At 40.9% G+C, this 17,499-nt stretch overlaps 1 protein-coding gene across 4 annotated transcripts; it reads left to right on the top strand.

Moving 5' to 3' along the window:
* Positions 1–712: 712 nt before the first annotated feature.
* LOC129434464 (uncharacterized) lies at positions 713–13,581 on the top strand. Of its 4 annotated transcripts, XM_073866526.1 has the most exons (11): positions 716–1,637; positions 3,798–3,993; positions 4,088–4,213; positions 6,526–6,582; positions 6,698–6,754; positions 6,851–6,889; positions 6,986–7,024; positions 7,119–7,157; positions 13,232–13,270; positions 13,360–13,398; positions 13,488–13,558. In XM_073866526.1, exons 2-11 carry the CDS (start codon positions 3,801–3,803, stop codon positions 13,541–13,543), a joined length of 684 nt encoding a protein of 227 aa, XP_073722627.1. In that variant the 5' UTR covers positions 716–1,637; positions 3,798–3,800; the 3' UTR covers positions 13,544–13,558. The 4 variants fall into 4 exon arrangements, with proteins under 4 accessions (XP_073722626.1, XP_073722627.1, XP_073722628.1 ...); XM_073866527.1 differs by lacking the exon at positions 13,232–13,270 and having other exon boundaries at positions 717–1,637; XM_073866528.1 differs by lacking the exons at positions 13,232–13,270; positions 13,360–13,398 and having other exon boundaries at positions 718–1,637; positions 13,488–13,581.
* Positions 13,582–17,499: the final 3,918 nt, after the last annotated feature.

Below are 17,499 nucleotides of genomic sequence, written 5' to 3'. Positions count from 1 at the left end.
CCTGTGAAAAAGTTCGATCTTAATGGTGAAAAAATAATCGGGAGTAGACATTGTGTTGATTAATTTTTAACACTTTTATAATATGCTACAGAGATTTTTTTCTTGAACATGCGCGCAACTGTTTATCCTGTTCTGTGGGGGAGAGATAAAGGCTGCGTCCAAATAACCACACTTGCGGTCTTTGCACTTGACCACTTGAATACTTGCATGACGTATTGCCTGTATTTTGCCCAAGTGTTATTGGGCGTGAACATCCCAAGCGTGCATGTAAAAATTACATATGGGACACACTTAGCAAGTGTTAAAATGTTAATCCAGGTACAGTGGCAGCAATTTGCACCAAAACGTATTCATTATTTATTTAGGCATTACGGTATATATCTTAAGTGTGTCTTTAAATAAAATGAACACAGAAACAATTTTATAAATGAACATTTACAGATTATCTACACTTATCTGGAACATTGTGAAGCAGAATTCTTTGCACCTATAACACACTTTTCATTGTGTGCATGCAGCTTTATTAAAGTTGATTGTTCATTCAGTTGTCCCTGAATAAACGACACCATTACTGTTGTTTCTAAGTATGTGATGAAAGCAGTTGCACATATTTCACAAAATACATGGCACCAATGCAATGTGCAACATGGGCAAAAGTGTCATGACTTGCATCCAGAACATGATACATGATATGCTTAGCCTTGAATACCGCTTCGAAGCAGTATTCGAGAAAGTGTTTGTTTAGTGTGCGTAAAGGGCACTGCTCTTTGTCAGTTTGAAGATATGGGACAGTCTTGCGCACTTACTTCCTGTCGTGTGCACGCGCTCTCAAGTGGCCACTGCAAGTGGGGGTATGGCCGCAGCCAAAGTTATGTGCAGTCCGCATGCTCCGCAGTCCGCACCTGAATGCTGTTTCGCGTGATGATGGGCAGTCCGGCTCTTTCCATAGATTCGGCTCTTTCGGCTCGGCTCCCTTAGAAGAGCCGGCTCGTACGGTCCCACCCCTGCCTGCGTCTGAAGATTTGGCTCTCTTGCTGACGGGAGTCGGCTCTGCTCGTTCGCTATAAAGAGTCGGCTCTGCTCGTTCGCTATAAAGAGTCGGCTCTTCACGACTCATCAGTCGTGTTGCACTTGTAATCCCTATCAAGAACTTTGTAAGTAAGTATGTTGTTATATTGGTAATACTAAAAGTGAGTGATTTCCGAAATGTCATCATAAAGTTTTTACGTTAGTCCTAGTTGGTCAAGCTAACCATTCAAATGTTTTTTCCTCCAAATGTAACTTGACGTGTTTGGTAGCCAGGTATGTTAACGTTAGCTAACTAACGTTACGATACATTAGATGCTTGCAAATCGGCCCGGGGTGCGTTTCCCAAAAGCATTGTTGTTACCTGTTAGCAACTTAGTTGGTTGGCAATGGGAAATTGCATGGCAACCAACAGAGTTGCTAACTTTAGCAACGATGCTTTCGGGAAATGCACCCCAGATTGGTTCAAACGCAGAAAATTAAAGATCAGGCTATACTGTATGTTTTTACATGAAATTAAATATATGACCCATGCTAATTAATTCCCCATTCCTCTCTTTTATCTTTCTGTGGCAGGAACATTTATCAGAGCAGTTGCGTTACCAAATGCAGTGAGTATTCATCATCCTCTACCTGCTTTGTCTAAATGTTATTTCAACATAATTGATCTCCGAAGTGGTGTGTGTGTGTGTGTGTGTGTGTGTGTGTGCGCGCGCAAAATAATTTGTTCGACACTTTAAACTTTGTACAGATGGCATATTTAAGAATGTGGAGAAAACGTAAAGCAGACATCAATGAACTTCTCCAGTCTGACGACGACAACAACGATGTGACAATCGAAAACGCAGTGATGACAAATGCTAGGGAGGACACAACCAATGATGATGGTGGAAGCAGTACTGATGACCAGAGCACCAGTGTGACCACTGATGGTTCATGCTTTGATACCGACATTGGATTGTGTGACTCCGATGTGGAGATTTTGAATCCCGAACCAGAGGCCCAAGTTAGCAACCTAGGCAAGGACTTGCGAGAGTGGAGTACAAGACATCAAATTAGTAATAGGTCCCTAAATGAATTACTGCAGATTCTAAGACATCATGGACATGTACTCCCCAAAGATGCACGCACATTACTAGCCACTCCTCAAGTCATTGACAGCCATTCAAAATGCAATGGACAGTATATATACTATGGCTTGGAGGGGGGCATTTCCCGTGTACTGTGTCAAAATGATGCTTTCAGACAACAACACAGTACGGTTAGTTTGGATGTCAACATTGATGGACTACCAATCTTTAAAAGTAGTAAAGTCCAGTTCTGGCCAATACTGGTGAAATTAAGCAATTTCAATCCATTTATTGTGGCATTATACTGCGGGGAAAGCAAGCCTGAGCCCCTTGAAGAGTATCTCCATGACTTTTTGAAGGAGTTAAAGAATCTCACACAGAATGGCCTGGTGATTCATGAGAAAAAGTTTGCAGTAAATATTCGTACCTTTCTTTGTGATGCACCGGCTAGAGCATATTTAAAATGCATTAAAGGTCATACTGCATATGACAGTTGTGAGAGGTGTGAAGTGAAAGGCCAGTATGTTGAAAGAAGAGTCGTCTTCAATCAGCTGACATCCACCTTGCGCACAGATGAAGCATTTAGTCAGATACAGTATTCTCACCATCAAAATGGTTGTAGCCCTTTAATAGCTGCTGGGATTCCCTGTGTCAGTGGCTTTGTGTTAGACTATATGCATATGATTTGCTTGGGTGTTGTTAGGCGGCTGTTGGTTTATCTGACTAGAGGCCCAAAACTGTGTAGGCTCTCTGTGAGACAGAAAAGTGAAATTTCACAAAAACTGAACATGCTACGAGGCCAGATGCCCAGCGAGTTCGCACGACAGCCCCGTGGCCTTCAGGAGTTGGACAGGTGGAAAGCAACAGAGTTCCGTCAGTTTCTTCTTTACACAGGACCTATAGTACTCAAAAATACTGTCTCCTCACAGCTGTATGCTCATTTTGTGACATTGACCGTGGCAGTATCCATCATGCTGGACTCAGATGACCGGACAAGAGCTGCCTATTTGGAGTATGCCACTGAACTGATGAGGCACTTTGTGTCTAGCTGCACTGCACTCTATGGGAAAACATTTACTGTGTACAATGTGCATGCCCTGTTACACATCCACGAAGATGTCTCTCATTTCAGGTGCTCTTTAAATGACATATGTTGCTTTCCATTTGAGAATTATTTGCAGCAGATCAAAAGATTGGTCAGGACTGGCCAAAATCCATTAGCGCAGGTGTCCAAACGCCTGGTCGAAATCGAACATGCCCAAGGAAATTCCAGTGCACAGCCTGAGGTGAAGCCCCAAATGTATATTTCAACAAAAAGGAGAGACAGCTGTTTCCTTCTGGAAGATGAGAGGTTTGCTTTTGTTCAAGAGAGGAGGGGAGATGGGACGGTTGTTTGCGATGTGATAAAACTGAGACACACTGTCGACCTGTTTGACAAACCATGTCTGTCAAAGCTATTGAACATTGCGTATATAGGGAATGGCCGTAGATTCCAAAGACAAGAAATGAAGGAAAAAGACCTTGCAAGAAAAGTAGCCTGTCTACCTTTCAACAATGGCTCTGTCATGATTCCTCTGCGGCATGGTATTGAACATTCATGGTGACAACTGGCCAGTCAAAAAGTACGTTGGAAATGTACTGTATGTGTGTATGTGTTTATATATAAAAACATAAATGTCTTTATATTAATTTTTGTTGCAGGTTATGCTTTTTGTCAGAGCCGTTTGGAATGAAAATGGGAAAGAAATGGAGGGGACCATCCCTGATGCCTGGGTTAATGTAGCTGAGAAAACCCTTCGGTGGCCAAAGAAGAGAGCAAAGTATTGTTTTGAAAACCATGTGGCCCCTAAGGAGGACTGGGAAACTTTCCCATTATTGAAAGTGAAATTTACTGCAGGTACCTTCTTATATTTTGATACAACAGTACAAAAAACTGAGATGTTGCGTGGACTATACATTAAGCTTTGATGACATGCATGCTGTCTTTTCAGAAAGTCTCCATGAGTGTGAGGAGTATGATCAAACCAGCCATGCTGAACAATGTGAAGATGAAGACGAAGAGGTTGTTGTGCAAAAGAGGAAGAAAAAAATGAACAATTCTGAAGATTTCGTTGAAGGTATGTCCCTATCATTGGTTGAGTAGTGAAAACATGCAAACTCATTTTACAATTGACCTCTTGCCGGCCCCTCCCACAAAACGGGCATTGTCCAATCACACATCATAGCAACCATTACTAGGCGCGTAGGTCCGACAAAAATTAACTCCAAGCAATATGTTGAAGCGGGGCGCCCTCTGCGTTTGTAAATAAGACACTGGAGGATTTGTGTTCTTTCCATTTCCAAACCTGAACACACAACGTGAGCACAGCCTACAATGGGTAAAACTATGTGGATGGGCCCACTCGCAGTTAAATATGGAACTTTATGAAGCATAAATACTTCTGCTCTGAGTTAAGGCTAACAGCTAACTAGTTACGGTGTTGTGTAGATCTACTAAATTTATTAGTTATGTTATTAGTATTAGCTGATTTCAGAATCAGAATGTTTTATATTGTTGGACTATAAGGCGTCCATCTGCATGTTCATAATTGGAGGAAAGACACAAATATCTAAATTGAATATTTATTGATCAGATATGAAAAAGTTTTACAGCGCGCCGGGTTGTTTCAAGGCCACAAACGGCAAGCAACAACCCCCAGCATTTGGGAAAACAACTATTTATAGAGTATGTGACGTTGATCTTCTTCTTAGAATCTCCACCCACAAAGGCTGCTTTTCCTCGTGAATCTGACTCCCTCACCACACCCAGTTTTAGCCTAATAGGCAAAGATAAACACACAGACAAAGGAAAAAACAACTGCTCTCCCCCAACTTTGAGAGTCCTGCAGTTTGTTTCTTCTCCCCCCAGTACTTTTCCACTTTACATATGATTGACTTCACATAGCATTACATATGATTGACTTCACATAGCATTTTATAATGCTTTCTTAAAAACAAATCATTAATAAAACATTCATTTATTCATAAAAAACAAACTGTAAGATAAAAGTGATTATTATGTAGAACACATTTCAATATCATGACATAATTTCATTATTCGTAAAATTGGTTATATGAATAAGGCACACATTAACTTCTTTAGATAGATAAACACATATTAAATCTTTTACTGCAATACTACTTCTAAGCAAACACTTTTATCATCATTAAAAAACATCTGTTCAGTATGTTTTCCCTTAGGGCTTTTTACAGCCCCCCTGGCTCCCACACACACATCAGCCACTTTGTGCCCTCGAGCATTTCATACCTACATGTCAATGTCTTATTACAGGGCAATCTTCTACATTAGTCATGGGCACAAAGGCATAATCATTTATATATTTTAACACATTAATATTCATAGCAACATGTAATTGTATAAATCCAAACACCTCTACATGTAACAATCTGGAAATGAATGATTGCCAGTGAACTAATATCAAAAGCATGCACTTCTTTGTTTTCTCCTTAAAGCTTTGCTCTTATCTCCTTATCTCTTTGCTCGGCCACCAGCTGGAAATTCCTTCACTCAAGCTACCTCCCCCCAATAAGCCTCCACACACAGACAGCTCTCTTGTACTCAGCACAGAAATCATTGTTTTAATAATACACATGAATTAAGATTATAAACAGCACGACTAATAAAATAAAATCAAATCCCACAATTTACATTGCTGAAGATAATTCACAACTAGGAAATAGCGTTGGCTTAGTTAAAGGTGCATAACAGATAACATAATAAAAAATTGATATCTGAATGCCTTATATTTTGTTTTATCGATTTTATTATATTATTGGGCACCTTTAAGCCAAAGCAATTTCCTGTTTGTGATTTCTGTTCTTCACCAAATTCTCAAGATGGCTATTCTCAAAACAACAGAGAGATGTTATTTAGCTTTGAATGGCTTTGACGCACATGTAGGTTTAGCTACCTAACATAACCTTGTGTTTTACAAAAATAGCTACTCGCAATAGACAATAATAGACCATAACATATGTAAGAGAGCAGTACATGAGCATGACTGGTCCACAAGGCTTTGGTTGCATTTGAGGTACAGGTCATTGGGTTCTCAGGTTTCGCTTGAGACCGGTAAGCATTAGCCTCAATAGTAGTTATGTCTCCTTCATTGCATAGTTTTATATTTTTAATATATCCCTCCACTGCATACTGTAACCCCTTTTTCCTCGATCTGATGAATATCGCGGAGGTATGGCTCCAAAAAAGGTCACTGACATGCATGGGTCCGTACGTCTTCCCGTCATGGAAATCTGTGGCGCTTGTTGTGTTTGACTATTTGTTTGATAGAAGTAGCAACAAAACCAACGGGGGGGGGGGGGGATGGGTTTTTTCCGGTGAACGGCTAATTATAATGTGTTTTAATATTCAAAGGATCTGACTTGTCTGATGCGACTGCTGAGGGGGAGGATAAAGAAGTGAGGAAAGGAGGTACAGAATCGTTTCTTGTGGCATTAATGGAATGTGTATTCAAATGTTGCCTGTGCACAGTACAAAATCAAGTAAAACTGTATATGATTTGTTTTATATACCCCTTATTTATCAGATGCCTGTCCTAAAATTCCAGCCTTTCCCACCCCACCAATGAAAATATCAAAGAATGGTGAGTTGTTGCTAAGATTACCATGCTCATTTGAACTGGATTCAAATTTTAAGAATGTTTTAAGAAATACTTTCTGTACCGATTTGATTTGTTTAGGTTCGCCCAGGTCTGTTGGCCGTGACAGGTCAACTAGTGGTGACTTAACTTTTACTTTTTAAAAATATCAAATCAGCATGCATGTAACTAACACTTGATAATGACTGACAGAGGTTTTGCATCTGCGTTGCTTAGGTACATGTAGGTCTATGGGCCATGACAGGCCATCTAGTCGTGAGTATAGTCTTTCAATGCAAAATATTGCAGCCCAGGCAGGTCACTACTATTGTTCATGACTGACTGATGTTTCTGAATATGTGTCGCTTAGGTACATCTAGGTCTGTGGGCCGTGACAGGTCAACTAGTCGTGAGTATTTTTCATAGCAAAATATTGCAGCCAGGTCACTAGGAGTAAACACCCAGTGTTAGCATATAGCCCGCTAACATCAACAAACAGCCGATCTAATGGCGGACTCATCCACTGTATGCTATTCAGACCTGTCCTCACCTGAGCGGGAAGCTGTGGAGCAGTTGATACCCGGTTATCGCAGATCCTACGCGAAGTACAGCGCCCAGTTCACCCAGGCTCCAGACATCCACAAGCGACCGAGAAGTGCAAAAAGCGAACACCCTACGCGGTGCAGCTTCACGGACCGCGCTCGAGGGAACGGAGACGCCATCGCCCAGAATGAAAGCGATCGGGAAGCCGTGGAGGAGCCGCTGCCCGGCCGTCGCGGATTCAGCTTGCCTCGCATCGCACTGGCTACGGACGTCCGCGGGCGATCGGGGCGTGCTGCGAGTGAGCTTCCCTCGCGGTGTAGCTTCGCGGACCGCGTCCGGGTGACCGAAGGCGCCGTCGCCCAGCGTGGGGGCGGTGGGACTCCGCTTGTTGTTGTGGCCTGCATTGCTTGCCGCATGTACGGTTTGGCTTCTTCCATCAGCACAGAGGGGTTTACTTGTGCTTAGTGTATTGAAGTAGTAAGGCTGACGGAAAAGATTGCAGAACTAGAAGCGCGCATCCAAATGCTAGTTGATGACAGCAATACCGCTAATGTTACAAACGCTAATATCGCTAATGCTACAAACGCTAATACCGCTAATGCTACAAACGCTAATACCGCTAATGCTACAAACGCTAATACCGCTAATGCTACAAACGTTAATACCGCTAATGCTACAAACGCTAATACCGCTAATGCTACAAACACTGTTTCGGGTGCGCCTAGTGTTAAACGTAATACACATAGCTCGGTTCCATCATCTGAGTCAAGGGGGCTGACTAACTGGGTGACTGTCAGGCGGCAAAGTCGTTTCCGGTGCCCACCCAAGACCCCCCTGGTAATTTCAAACAGGTTCGAGATTTTAAGCAACACACCGACTGAGACGTCTGTTAAAAGTGCCTTGGTCATTGGAGATTCGATACTTAGGAACGCAAACATTGAGGCACCAGCCACCATAGTTGATTGTATACCGGGAGCCAGGTCTTCAGACATTAGATCAAAACTTAAAGTGCTGGCTAATGCTAAGCATAAGTTTTCTAAAATTGTTATTCACGCCGGCACGAATGACACCAGACTCCGCCAGTCGGAGATCACCAAAGATAATATTAAAGAGATATGTGAAATTGCTAAAACAATGTCAGACAATGTAATATGCTCTGGTCCCCTCCCCGCCTACCGGGGGGATGAAACTTACAGTAGATTATTGTCTCTTCACAACTGGATGTCAAAATGGTGCCCTCAGCATAACGTAGGGTTTATAGACAATTGGAAGCATTTTTGGGGGAGACCTGACCTGCTAAAGAGAGATGGCCTCCATCCATCTCAGGAAGGAAGTGCGATTCTCTCTATAAATCTGACCAATAGTCTTACTTCGAATACAGTCTGACTATCCAGGGTACAAGTCAGACAACAGACGGATCGGCTTAACCGTCCATCTGTTAGCTGCCGTGATATGTCAAGATCACTTATATCCCAGCACTTCGAGTCAGTCTTACCAGAATATCAACACATTTCAACTATATCTGTTCCCCGAACAAATAAATACAGAGCACCGCTTGCCACATCTGGTACAAATCTGATTAATATAAAATTAGACAACAATACTTTAACAGATGAACCTCGAATGTTAAAATTCGGCCTTCTTAACATTAGATCGCTTACCAATAAAGAACCTATTGTCAATGAAATAGTTACAGACCAAAACTTAGATGCACTCTGTTTAACAGAAACCTGGCTTAAAGCAGACGACTACATTAGTTTAAACGAATCCACCCCACAAGACTATTATTATAAACACGAACCTCGATTAAAGGGGAGAGGGGGTGGTGTAGCTACAATATACAACAAAATTTTTAAAGTAAACCAAAAATCTGAAGTAAAATTTAAATCATTCGAACTAATGTTGTTAAATATGGAAATAACCGATCATAACCACAAACAGCTCTCTTTTGCTTTAGCTACAATATATAGACCTCCGGGCCACCATGCAGATTTCCTTAAAGAAATAGCAGATTTCCTGTCTGAGCTTGTAGTCACTGTAGATAAAGCTCTTATCGTTGGGGATTTTAATATTCATGTGGATAACCCAAAAGATGCACTAGGACGTGCATTTATGGATGTTCTAAATTCTCTCAATATTAGACAAAACGTGACAGGGCCAACGCATACTCGTAAGCACACATTAGACTTAATTCTGTCACTCGGGCTCAATATTAATGACATCAAAATATCACCTCAGAGTGATGAAGTTTCTGACCATTACCTTGTGTCATACACTGTACTTCTAGATAGGATCAGTCAATCCACAACATGCTACAGATTAGCCAGAACAATAATTTCCACCACTAAAGATAGATTTATTAGCACTCTTCCAGACCTGTCCCAAATTAAACATGTAGCAGATAACTCTGACGATCTAGATATTGTAATAGAAAACCTAAACAATGTCTGTTCTAACACATTGGATGCCGTTGCTCCCATTCGAAAAAAGAGAATCAAAGAAAAACCGCCAGCTCCATGGTATGATCATCACACCGCAGCACTCAAAAAGGCAACTAGGAAAATGGAAAGAAATTATAGAAGCACAAACTTAGAGGTATGGCGTGCAGCATGGAAAGAGAGTGTTAAACAATACAGACAGGCTATTAAAACCGCCAGATCTACCTATCTTAGCAGGCTTATAAATGAGAATCATAATAACCCTCGTTTCCTCTTCAGCACGGTTGCAAAACTGACTAGAAATAAAGAACAAACAGAAACCAATAGTAAACTTCAGCACAATAGTAACGACTTCATGACCTTCTTTTCTAACAAAATTACGTCTATAAGGGAAAACATCGTAGCTACCCAGGCAGCCACCACTCAACCCGTTAGTTCACTTAACACTAGACTACCATACGAACATCTTGATTCATTTAAACCTACTACAATAGATGAGCTCTCTAGACTAGTTACATCATCCAAATCATCATCCTGTATATTAGACCCCGTTCCCACAAAACTGCTTAAAGAGGTATTCCCTGTAGTGTCAACCCCGGTTCTAAATATCTTTAACTCATCGCTAGAAATAGGATACGTTCCAACAGCTTTCAAACTAGCAGTTATTAAACCGCTGATTAAAAAAACCGCAGCTTGATCAGGGAGAGCTTAATAACTTTAGACCAATCTCAAATCTCCCTTTTCTTTCGAAAATATTAGAAAAGGTAGTGGCAAGCCAGTTACGCACATTCTTGACAAATAATAGTACATATGAAAAGTTCCAATCAGGATTCAGGCCCCACCATAGCACAGAGACAGCGTTGCTTAGAGTTACAAATGACCTCCTATTAACATCCGATCGTGGTGAAATCTCAATTCTTATATTATTAGACCTTAGTGCAGCCTTTGACACAATAGATCATACAATCTTACTCAATAGACTAGAAAACTATGTTGGTATCAGTGGTCAGGCGCTAGCCTGGTTTAGGTCGTATCTAACCAATCGCTATCACTTTGTTTATGTAAACGAGGAAGAGTCATATCACTCCCTGGTTAAATACGGTGTACCGCAGGGATCGGTTTTAGGTCCTATCCTGTTCTCGTTATACATGTTACCTCTAGGAGACATTATCAGGAAAACATAACATAAGTTTTCACTGCTATGCGGATGATACCCAGCTTTACATCTCCTCACATCCCAGCGAAACACACACGTTTTCTAAGCTAACAGACTGCCTTAGCGATATTAGTGACTGGATGGCACATAACTTTCTTAAGCTGAACTCCAATAAGACAGAGATACTTATTATTGAACCGAATCGCTACAAACATAATATGTCAGATTACAAGTTGAACATGGATGGCTGCACTGTGGTGCCATCTTCCACGGTTAGGAACTTAGGTGTGATGTTCGACAGCAACTTATCCTTCGATAGTCATATCGCCAACGTCTGCCGCACAGCATTCTTCCATCTTAGAAATATCTCGAAAATACGCCATATACTGTCCACATCTGACGCAGAGAAGCTTATCCATGCTTTTATGACCTCTAGAATAGACTATTGTAACTCGCTACTCGGGGGATGCCATGCAAATCAAGTAAACAAGCTTCAGCTAGTTCAAAACGCTTCCGCAAGGGTACTTACTCGATCTAAAAAGTATGACCACATAAGCCCAATTCTGGCATCTTTACACTGGCTACCAGTTAAATATCGCATACAATTTAAAATATCACTAATCACCTACAAAGCTTTAAATGGCCTAGCACCCTCATATCTTAGAGAATTACTATCAGAATACAATCCATCACGCACACTACGGTCGCAAAACTCTGGTCTCTTGATTATCCCTAGACTATCAAAAGTGTCTAAAAGTGGAAGGTCATTTTCCTACTTAGCCCCTAAGCTCTGGAATGATTTACCAACCGTTGTCCGAGAATCAGACACAGTCGATAATTTTAAATCTAGACTTAAAACTTTTCTCTTAAACAAAGCATTCGCATAATTTGTCTAGTAAAAGTACTTAACTCGAAATAGTTATCTGTACGGAACAAAGCACTAGCGGTCATAACACAGACCAACCAAATAAATAAATAAAAATCTTATCTTAACCTATAGTCGAATTGCGATTTTGGAACTTTCGTGTTCTTGTGAATAGTATGCCATACAAACCCGTTTGCCACTGAACCTGCATTAACGACGACAGTGGGGCCCTCCAGCCTTAGTCAAACGGGTTGGCACGTATGGTTGGGTTGTGATTTTGGCGCTTTCTTTGTATTGCAAATAGTATGCCATACAGACCCGTTTGCCACTGAACCTGCATTAACGACGACAGTGGGGCTTTTGGCCTTAGTCAAACGGGTTGGCACGTATGGTTGGGTTGTGATTTTGGCACTTTCTTTCTATTGCGAATAGTATGCCATACAGACCCGTTTGCCACTGAACCTGCATTAACGACGACAGTGGGGCCTCCAGCCTTAGTCAAACGGGTTGACACGTATGGTCAGGTTGCGATGTTGGCGGTTTTTCGTGATCTTGTAAATAGTATGCAATATAGACCCGTTTGCCACTGAACCTGCATTAACGACGACAGTGGGGTTACGGCCTTAGTCAAACGGGTCGACAGGTTTCATTTTCTATTAAAAATCGGAAGGTGACCCTTAGTTACCATATATACCGTCGCAGTGGGCCCCCAATTTGCAAAATCCTCAACTGTGGATAATATATAATTATGCTGCAATAGTTAGTCTGTCTGAAACTAAGATGATTCAACCACATCACTGTGTGACACTTGCATTACATGTGAACGGCCCCTACGCTAATATGATTTTGTTTTTCTCTCCCTGTCTCGTCCCTGGGTCCCATTGACCCTGAGGACAATGGCACAAACAGACCCAGTTCCGGTAGATGTGAAAGTCGGCACACCTCTGATCTACTGGTCGTCCTTCAATGTGATGCCCAGCTGATGCCTGACCAACGACCACCGGCAGGACCCGCTTAATATCCGCTTAATATCCGCTTAATCTCTGCTTAATCTCTGCTTAAGCTCCTTATCCGTTAATATGTGTGTATATACATGTATATCTCCCAAGGGTTTTTCCCTCCTAGGACTTTTATTTTTATTTCCTCGACTAAACAACCCGGGGTTTTTGTTTTTTTTCTCCTAGGGGTTTTTTTACCCCGGGGAGGTAGCCTGCTTGGGCTTAACTTAGCTTCTTCTTCTAGACGTTACATTAGTAATATGCTCGCTCATAATGTCGCGTCATAGCCGCAGCAAATTTGACTGCTTATGCTATTGTGTATTATGTTATGCTATCTGTCGTTTTTCTGTGCTTTTACTGCTTTTATTAATGTAAAGCTGCTTTGAAACAATTGAGTATTGTGAAAAGCGCTAAATAAATAAAATTGAATTGAATTGAATATTGTTCATGACTGACTGATGTTTCTGAATCTGCGTCGCTTAGGTACATCTAGGTCTGTGGGCCGTGACAGGTCAACTAGTCGTGAGTATCTTTCATAGCAAAATATTGCAGCCAGGTCACTAGGAGTATTGTTCATGACTGACTGATGTTTCTGAATCTGCGTCGCTTAGGTACATCTAGGTCTGTGGGCCGTGACAGGTCAACTAGTCGTGAGTATCTTTCATAGCAAAATATTGCAGCCAGGTCACTAGGAGTATTGTTCATGACTGACTGATGTTTCTGAATCTGCGTCGCTTAGGTACATCTAGGTCTGTGGGCCGTGACAGGTCAACTAGTCGTGAGTATCTTTCATAGCAAAATATTGCAGCCCAGGGCCCCAGGCAGGTCAGTATTGTTCATGACTGACTGATGTTTCTAAATCTGCGTCGCTTAGGTACATCTAGGTGTGTGGGCCATGACTAGTCAACTTGTGGTGAGTTTAACTTTTCAATTTTAGTTTATCAAATGAGCATGCAGTGAGCATGCAGATCTGTAGCACTATTGATCATGAAAAACTGATGTTAAAGTTTTGGGATGCACAGGTTTGTCAAGGTCCAGTTCTATGAGCCAGGACAGTTCAAGTAGTCGTAAGTATAGCCAGTCACAGTTGGCTTGTCTTATTGAATATCAAATCTGCTGTTGGAGCCATTCCTCTTTTCTTCCCATTTCTATTTTCATTGCATGTTTTGATTAAAAGGATTTATTTAATATTTGGAATATAATTAAATCTGTGTTTGATTATTATTATTTGTGTGATTTGGGATTGTACAAGGACTAATTTTGAATGTTTTGAATTTGACACTTTTATTATCTCATTACTATTATGTATTTAGATAGGGCAGGTAAGGAACGGGGAGGAGTTGAGTAAGGGGAAGCGGATACAATTTTCTGACCGTGTTTCCCGGCAGGGAAGTGGCTGTATGTATTCTTTTTTTTTTTGTTTGTTTTCTGTTCAAATAAAGGATTAATATGAAGGATTCAGACTACGCGTCAATTGTGCTTTCCCCTCCGAACAGCGGCTCACTATAAGTGTACCGCTACATTTAAGTCAGAAAATTCGCTGATCATGAGAAAGACCTGACCAGCTGTCGATTGGAGTTTTTGTGCCGCAGCACTGGGCTTTGGAGGATTCAGCGAAGGATGGAAATCGTCTAGGACGCTGTTTGAACATGTTGCTGGGCCGTGAGTAGCCATTAGGCAGATTTATTATGAATTATGCTGGCGGTGGATCTGCGTTGGAAGTAATCTGTTTTTGACGATCTGATATGGCATAATTTGAAAGCTATTTGTGAACTTTGGAGTGTTCAAATTAAGATCGCTGTTGCATGTGCACATGTGAAGTTTGATATGAAGTTGAAGTTGATGATGGCAGTCTTGCAAGATGGTTCAAGGTTGTTTATATGTGGACCGAAGATTTAAGCAAGTGTTTTGGATGCAAGTTGTTGCAAGTGGCTGACGCAAGTACGCAAGCTTGATTCTGATTCTTATTCATGACAAATAACTGCATTTTGAAGAAGTGTCTATAATGACGGAGACTGAAGGCACTGAAATTGCAATGGAGAGTTTTAAATCACTCAGTGCTTCACGGAGAGGCAAACTTGGGGCATGTACAAGAAAAATGAACGAATTAAAGGCTTTGATGGTTGATGTGAGCAATGTTAATAAAGTGAATGAACTTCAACTTGAATTTCAAAGAGCTTTAAATGAGTTTTATCAGGTGCATGAGTCTGTACAAATGCTTTTATCTGATGATGTCAAAGAAAATGAAAGGATTGACTGGTTTGAGCCTAAAAAAGCAATTTTTTCTGAGTTTTTGAACGAATTGGAGCTGTGGAAAAATAACCAATCTGATCCACAGACTCTGATTGAGCCTTTTGATAGTGCATCTAATATTTCTAAAAATTCAAAAGGGTCAAGCAAATCCAGAAACAGTTCAATTCTGTCGGCTCGTGTGAAAATTGCAGCTGATAAAGCAGCTTTACTTGCCCGTGCTGAAGCTCTTAAAAAGAAACAGGCACTTGAATTGGAAAAAGCTCAGTTGGAATCTAAAATGGAAGCTCTTCAGTTGCAGTCTGAAATAGATGCTGCAAATGCAAAGTTAAAAGTGTTGGAATTCTCTGAAGGAAGTGAACTGCATAGTTATCATTCATCTTCTAATAAAGGAAATGCTATGAATGAATATCTGGATAAGGCCTTGGAAGAAAAATCGTCTTTGTTCATTGATTCTGAAACATCTCCTCTACATTATACAAGGATCGGAACCGTTCCCAAGACTCCACTGCAAAGGATTGTTCAGAGACCTCAAGTCTCGTTGGGGCTCATCACTGATCAAACAACAGCTGCAACCACAACTATAACATCACACATGGACCAACAGCATGATGCAGCTATATACACCACCACTGCCGGTGTTGATCTTGGTCCTGTTCTGCAAAGACAAAGCCATTTAGCTAACTTGTTTGTGACCCAGCAGAAACAAGTTTCACTTCCTACAAGGGAGATTCCAGTATTCAGTGGTGATCCACTGGAATATAGAGCTTTTATGAGGTCTTTTATTCATAATATTGAGGAGAAGACGGATAACAATCAAGATCGATTGTATTATCTGGAACAGTTCACAGCAGGTGAACCAAAGGAACTTGTTCGAAGTTGTCTGTACATGAATGCTAACAGAGGTTATGATGAAGCCAAACGTTTGTTAAAAAATCATTTTGGAGATGAATTTAAGATTGCTAGTGCATACATGGAGAAAGCTTTGAAATGGAGCAATATTCGTCCCGACGATGGAAAAGCATTGTACAGCTATGCAATCTACCTCAGAGGATGTTGCAATGCAGCACAAGATCTGGCTAACATGGCGGAATTGAATTTACCACTCAATCTTAAGATAATTGTCTCTAGGCTTCCTTATAAGCTAAGAGAGAAGTGGAGAGCTACATCTTGTGAAATTCTTGAACGCTCTCAAAGAAGGTCAGACTTTGCTGATTTGGTAGCTTTCATCGAGAAACAAGCCAGGATTCTTCTTGATCCAGTTTTTGGAGAGATTCAAGATCCAAAGCCAAATCCTATTATTAGAAAGACAATGACTGAGCCTCTTTTGCATAAATCTTCTAGTAAGAAAAGCTTTGTTACCACGGTTTCTTCTATTGAAGCAGAAAAAGATAGTCGTCAACAAAATGAAAAGTATCAAGATGTTGCAAAAGTTGCTTTTAATAAACCCTGTCTGTTTTGTGCTTCTGATCATGCAATGGACTCTTGTGTTAAAATGGCAAACATATCACAATAAGATAAAATTGAATTCTTAAGAGCCAAAGGTCTTTGTTTTGCTTGTCTTAAAAAAGGGCATATGACCAAATTTTGCAAAAAGCGTCTCATCTGTCAAATATGTTCTAAAAAACACCCCAAACTGTTACATATTAGAAATGCTTCATTGAATGAAGGCTCATCTAATACATCGATTGACATGCACAAGAAAGAGGATGTTGTAGGAACCACCAACAGATCTGTTGCTATGGCTGTTGTCGCTACTGAGTGTACAGGGGCTGGTACAGCTGATTGCAAGCTTGCAATTATTCCAGTAAAGGTAAAAGCTACAAAAGGTAATAGAGTGTTCCAGACGTATGCCTTCTTAGACCCTGGAAGTTCAGCCACATTTTGCACAGAGAGATTAATGAGACGGTTGAATGTGGAAGGCAAACGAATTGAGATTTTGCTCAAAACAATGGGACAGGAAAAACCTATAAAAACCTTTCAGTTGAGGGACTTGGAAGTGAGTGGGCTGGACAGCAACTACTTCATAGAATTGCCTGAAACTTTTACACAAGATTCGATTCCAGTTAGCCAGGACAATATACCCAGGGAAGAAGACATAAAGAGATGGCCATATCTCAAAGATGTTCGACTGTGTTCCATAAAAGCAGATATTGATCTGTTGATCGGAATTAATGTTCCGAAAGCGATGGAACCACTAAGAATTATTAACAGCCAAAAGGACGGTCCCTATGCAGTCCAAACATGTTTAGGATGGCTCGTTAATGGTCCACTAAGTGGTAATTCATCTACACTTGTTCAGGGACGAGCAATTATGTCTAACAGGATCTCAGTGGCTAAACTGGATGAATTACTCAAGGAACAGTACAACAATGATTTCCCAGAGCAAGCTTATGATGAGAAATGTGAACTTTCTTTTGAGGACCAGAGATTTCTGGAAATTGTGAACAACTCTGTAGTTAAAACTGATGGTCATTATCAAATATGCCTTCCATTTCGTA

The sequence above is a fragment of the Misgurnus anguillicaudatus genome, chromosome 4, assembly GCF_027580225.2.
Source record: "Misgurnus anguillicaudatus chromosome 4, ASM2758022v2, whole genome shotgun sequence".
Lineage (NCBI taxonomy): Eukaryota > Metazoa > Chordata > Actinopteri > Cypriniformes > Cobitidae > Misgurnus > Misgurnus anguillicaudatus.
The sequence above is the reverse complement of the archived record's forward strand: the minus strand, read 5'-3'. Positions and strand labels throughout refer to the sequence as shown.

Bases quoted from the DNA above. Each gene is read 5' to 3' on its own strand.
- LOC129434464 (XM_073866525.1), top strand. From the start codon at position 1,778: ATGGCATATTTAAGAATGTGGAGAAAACGTAAAGCAGACATCAATGAA.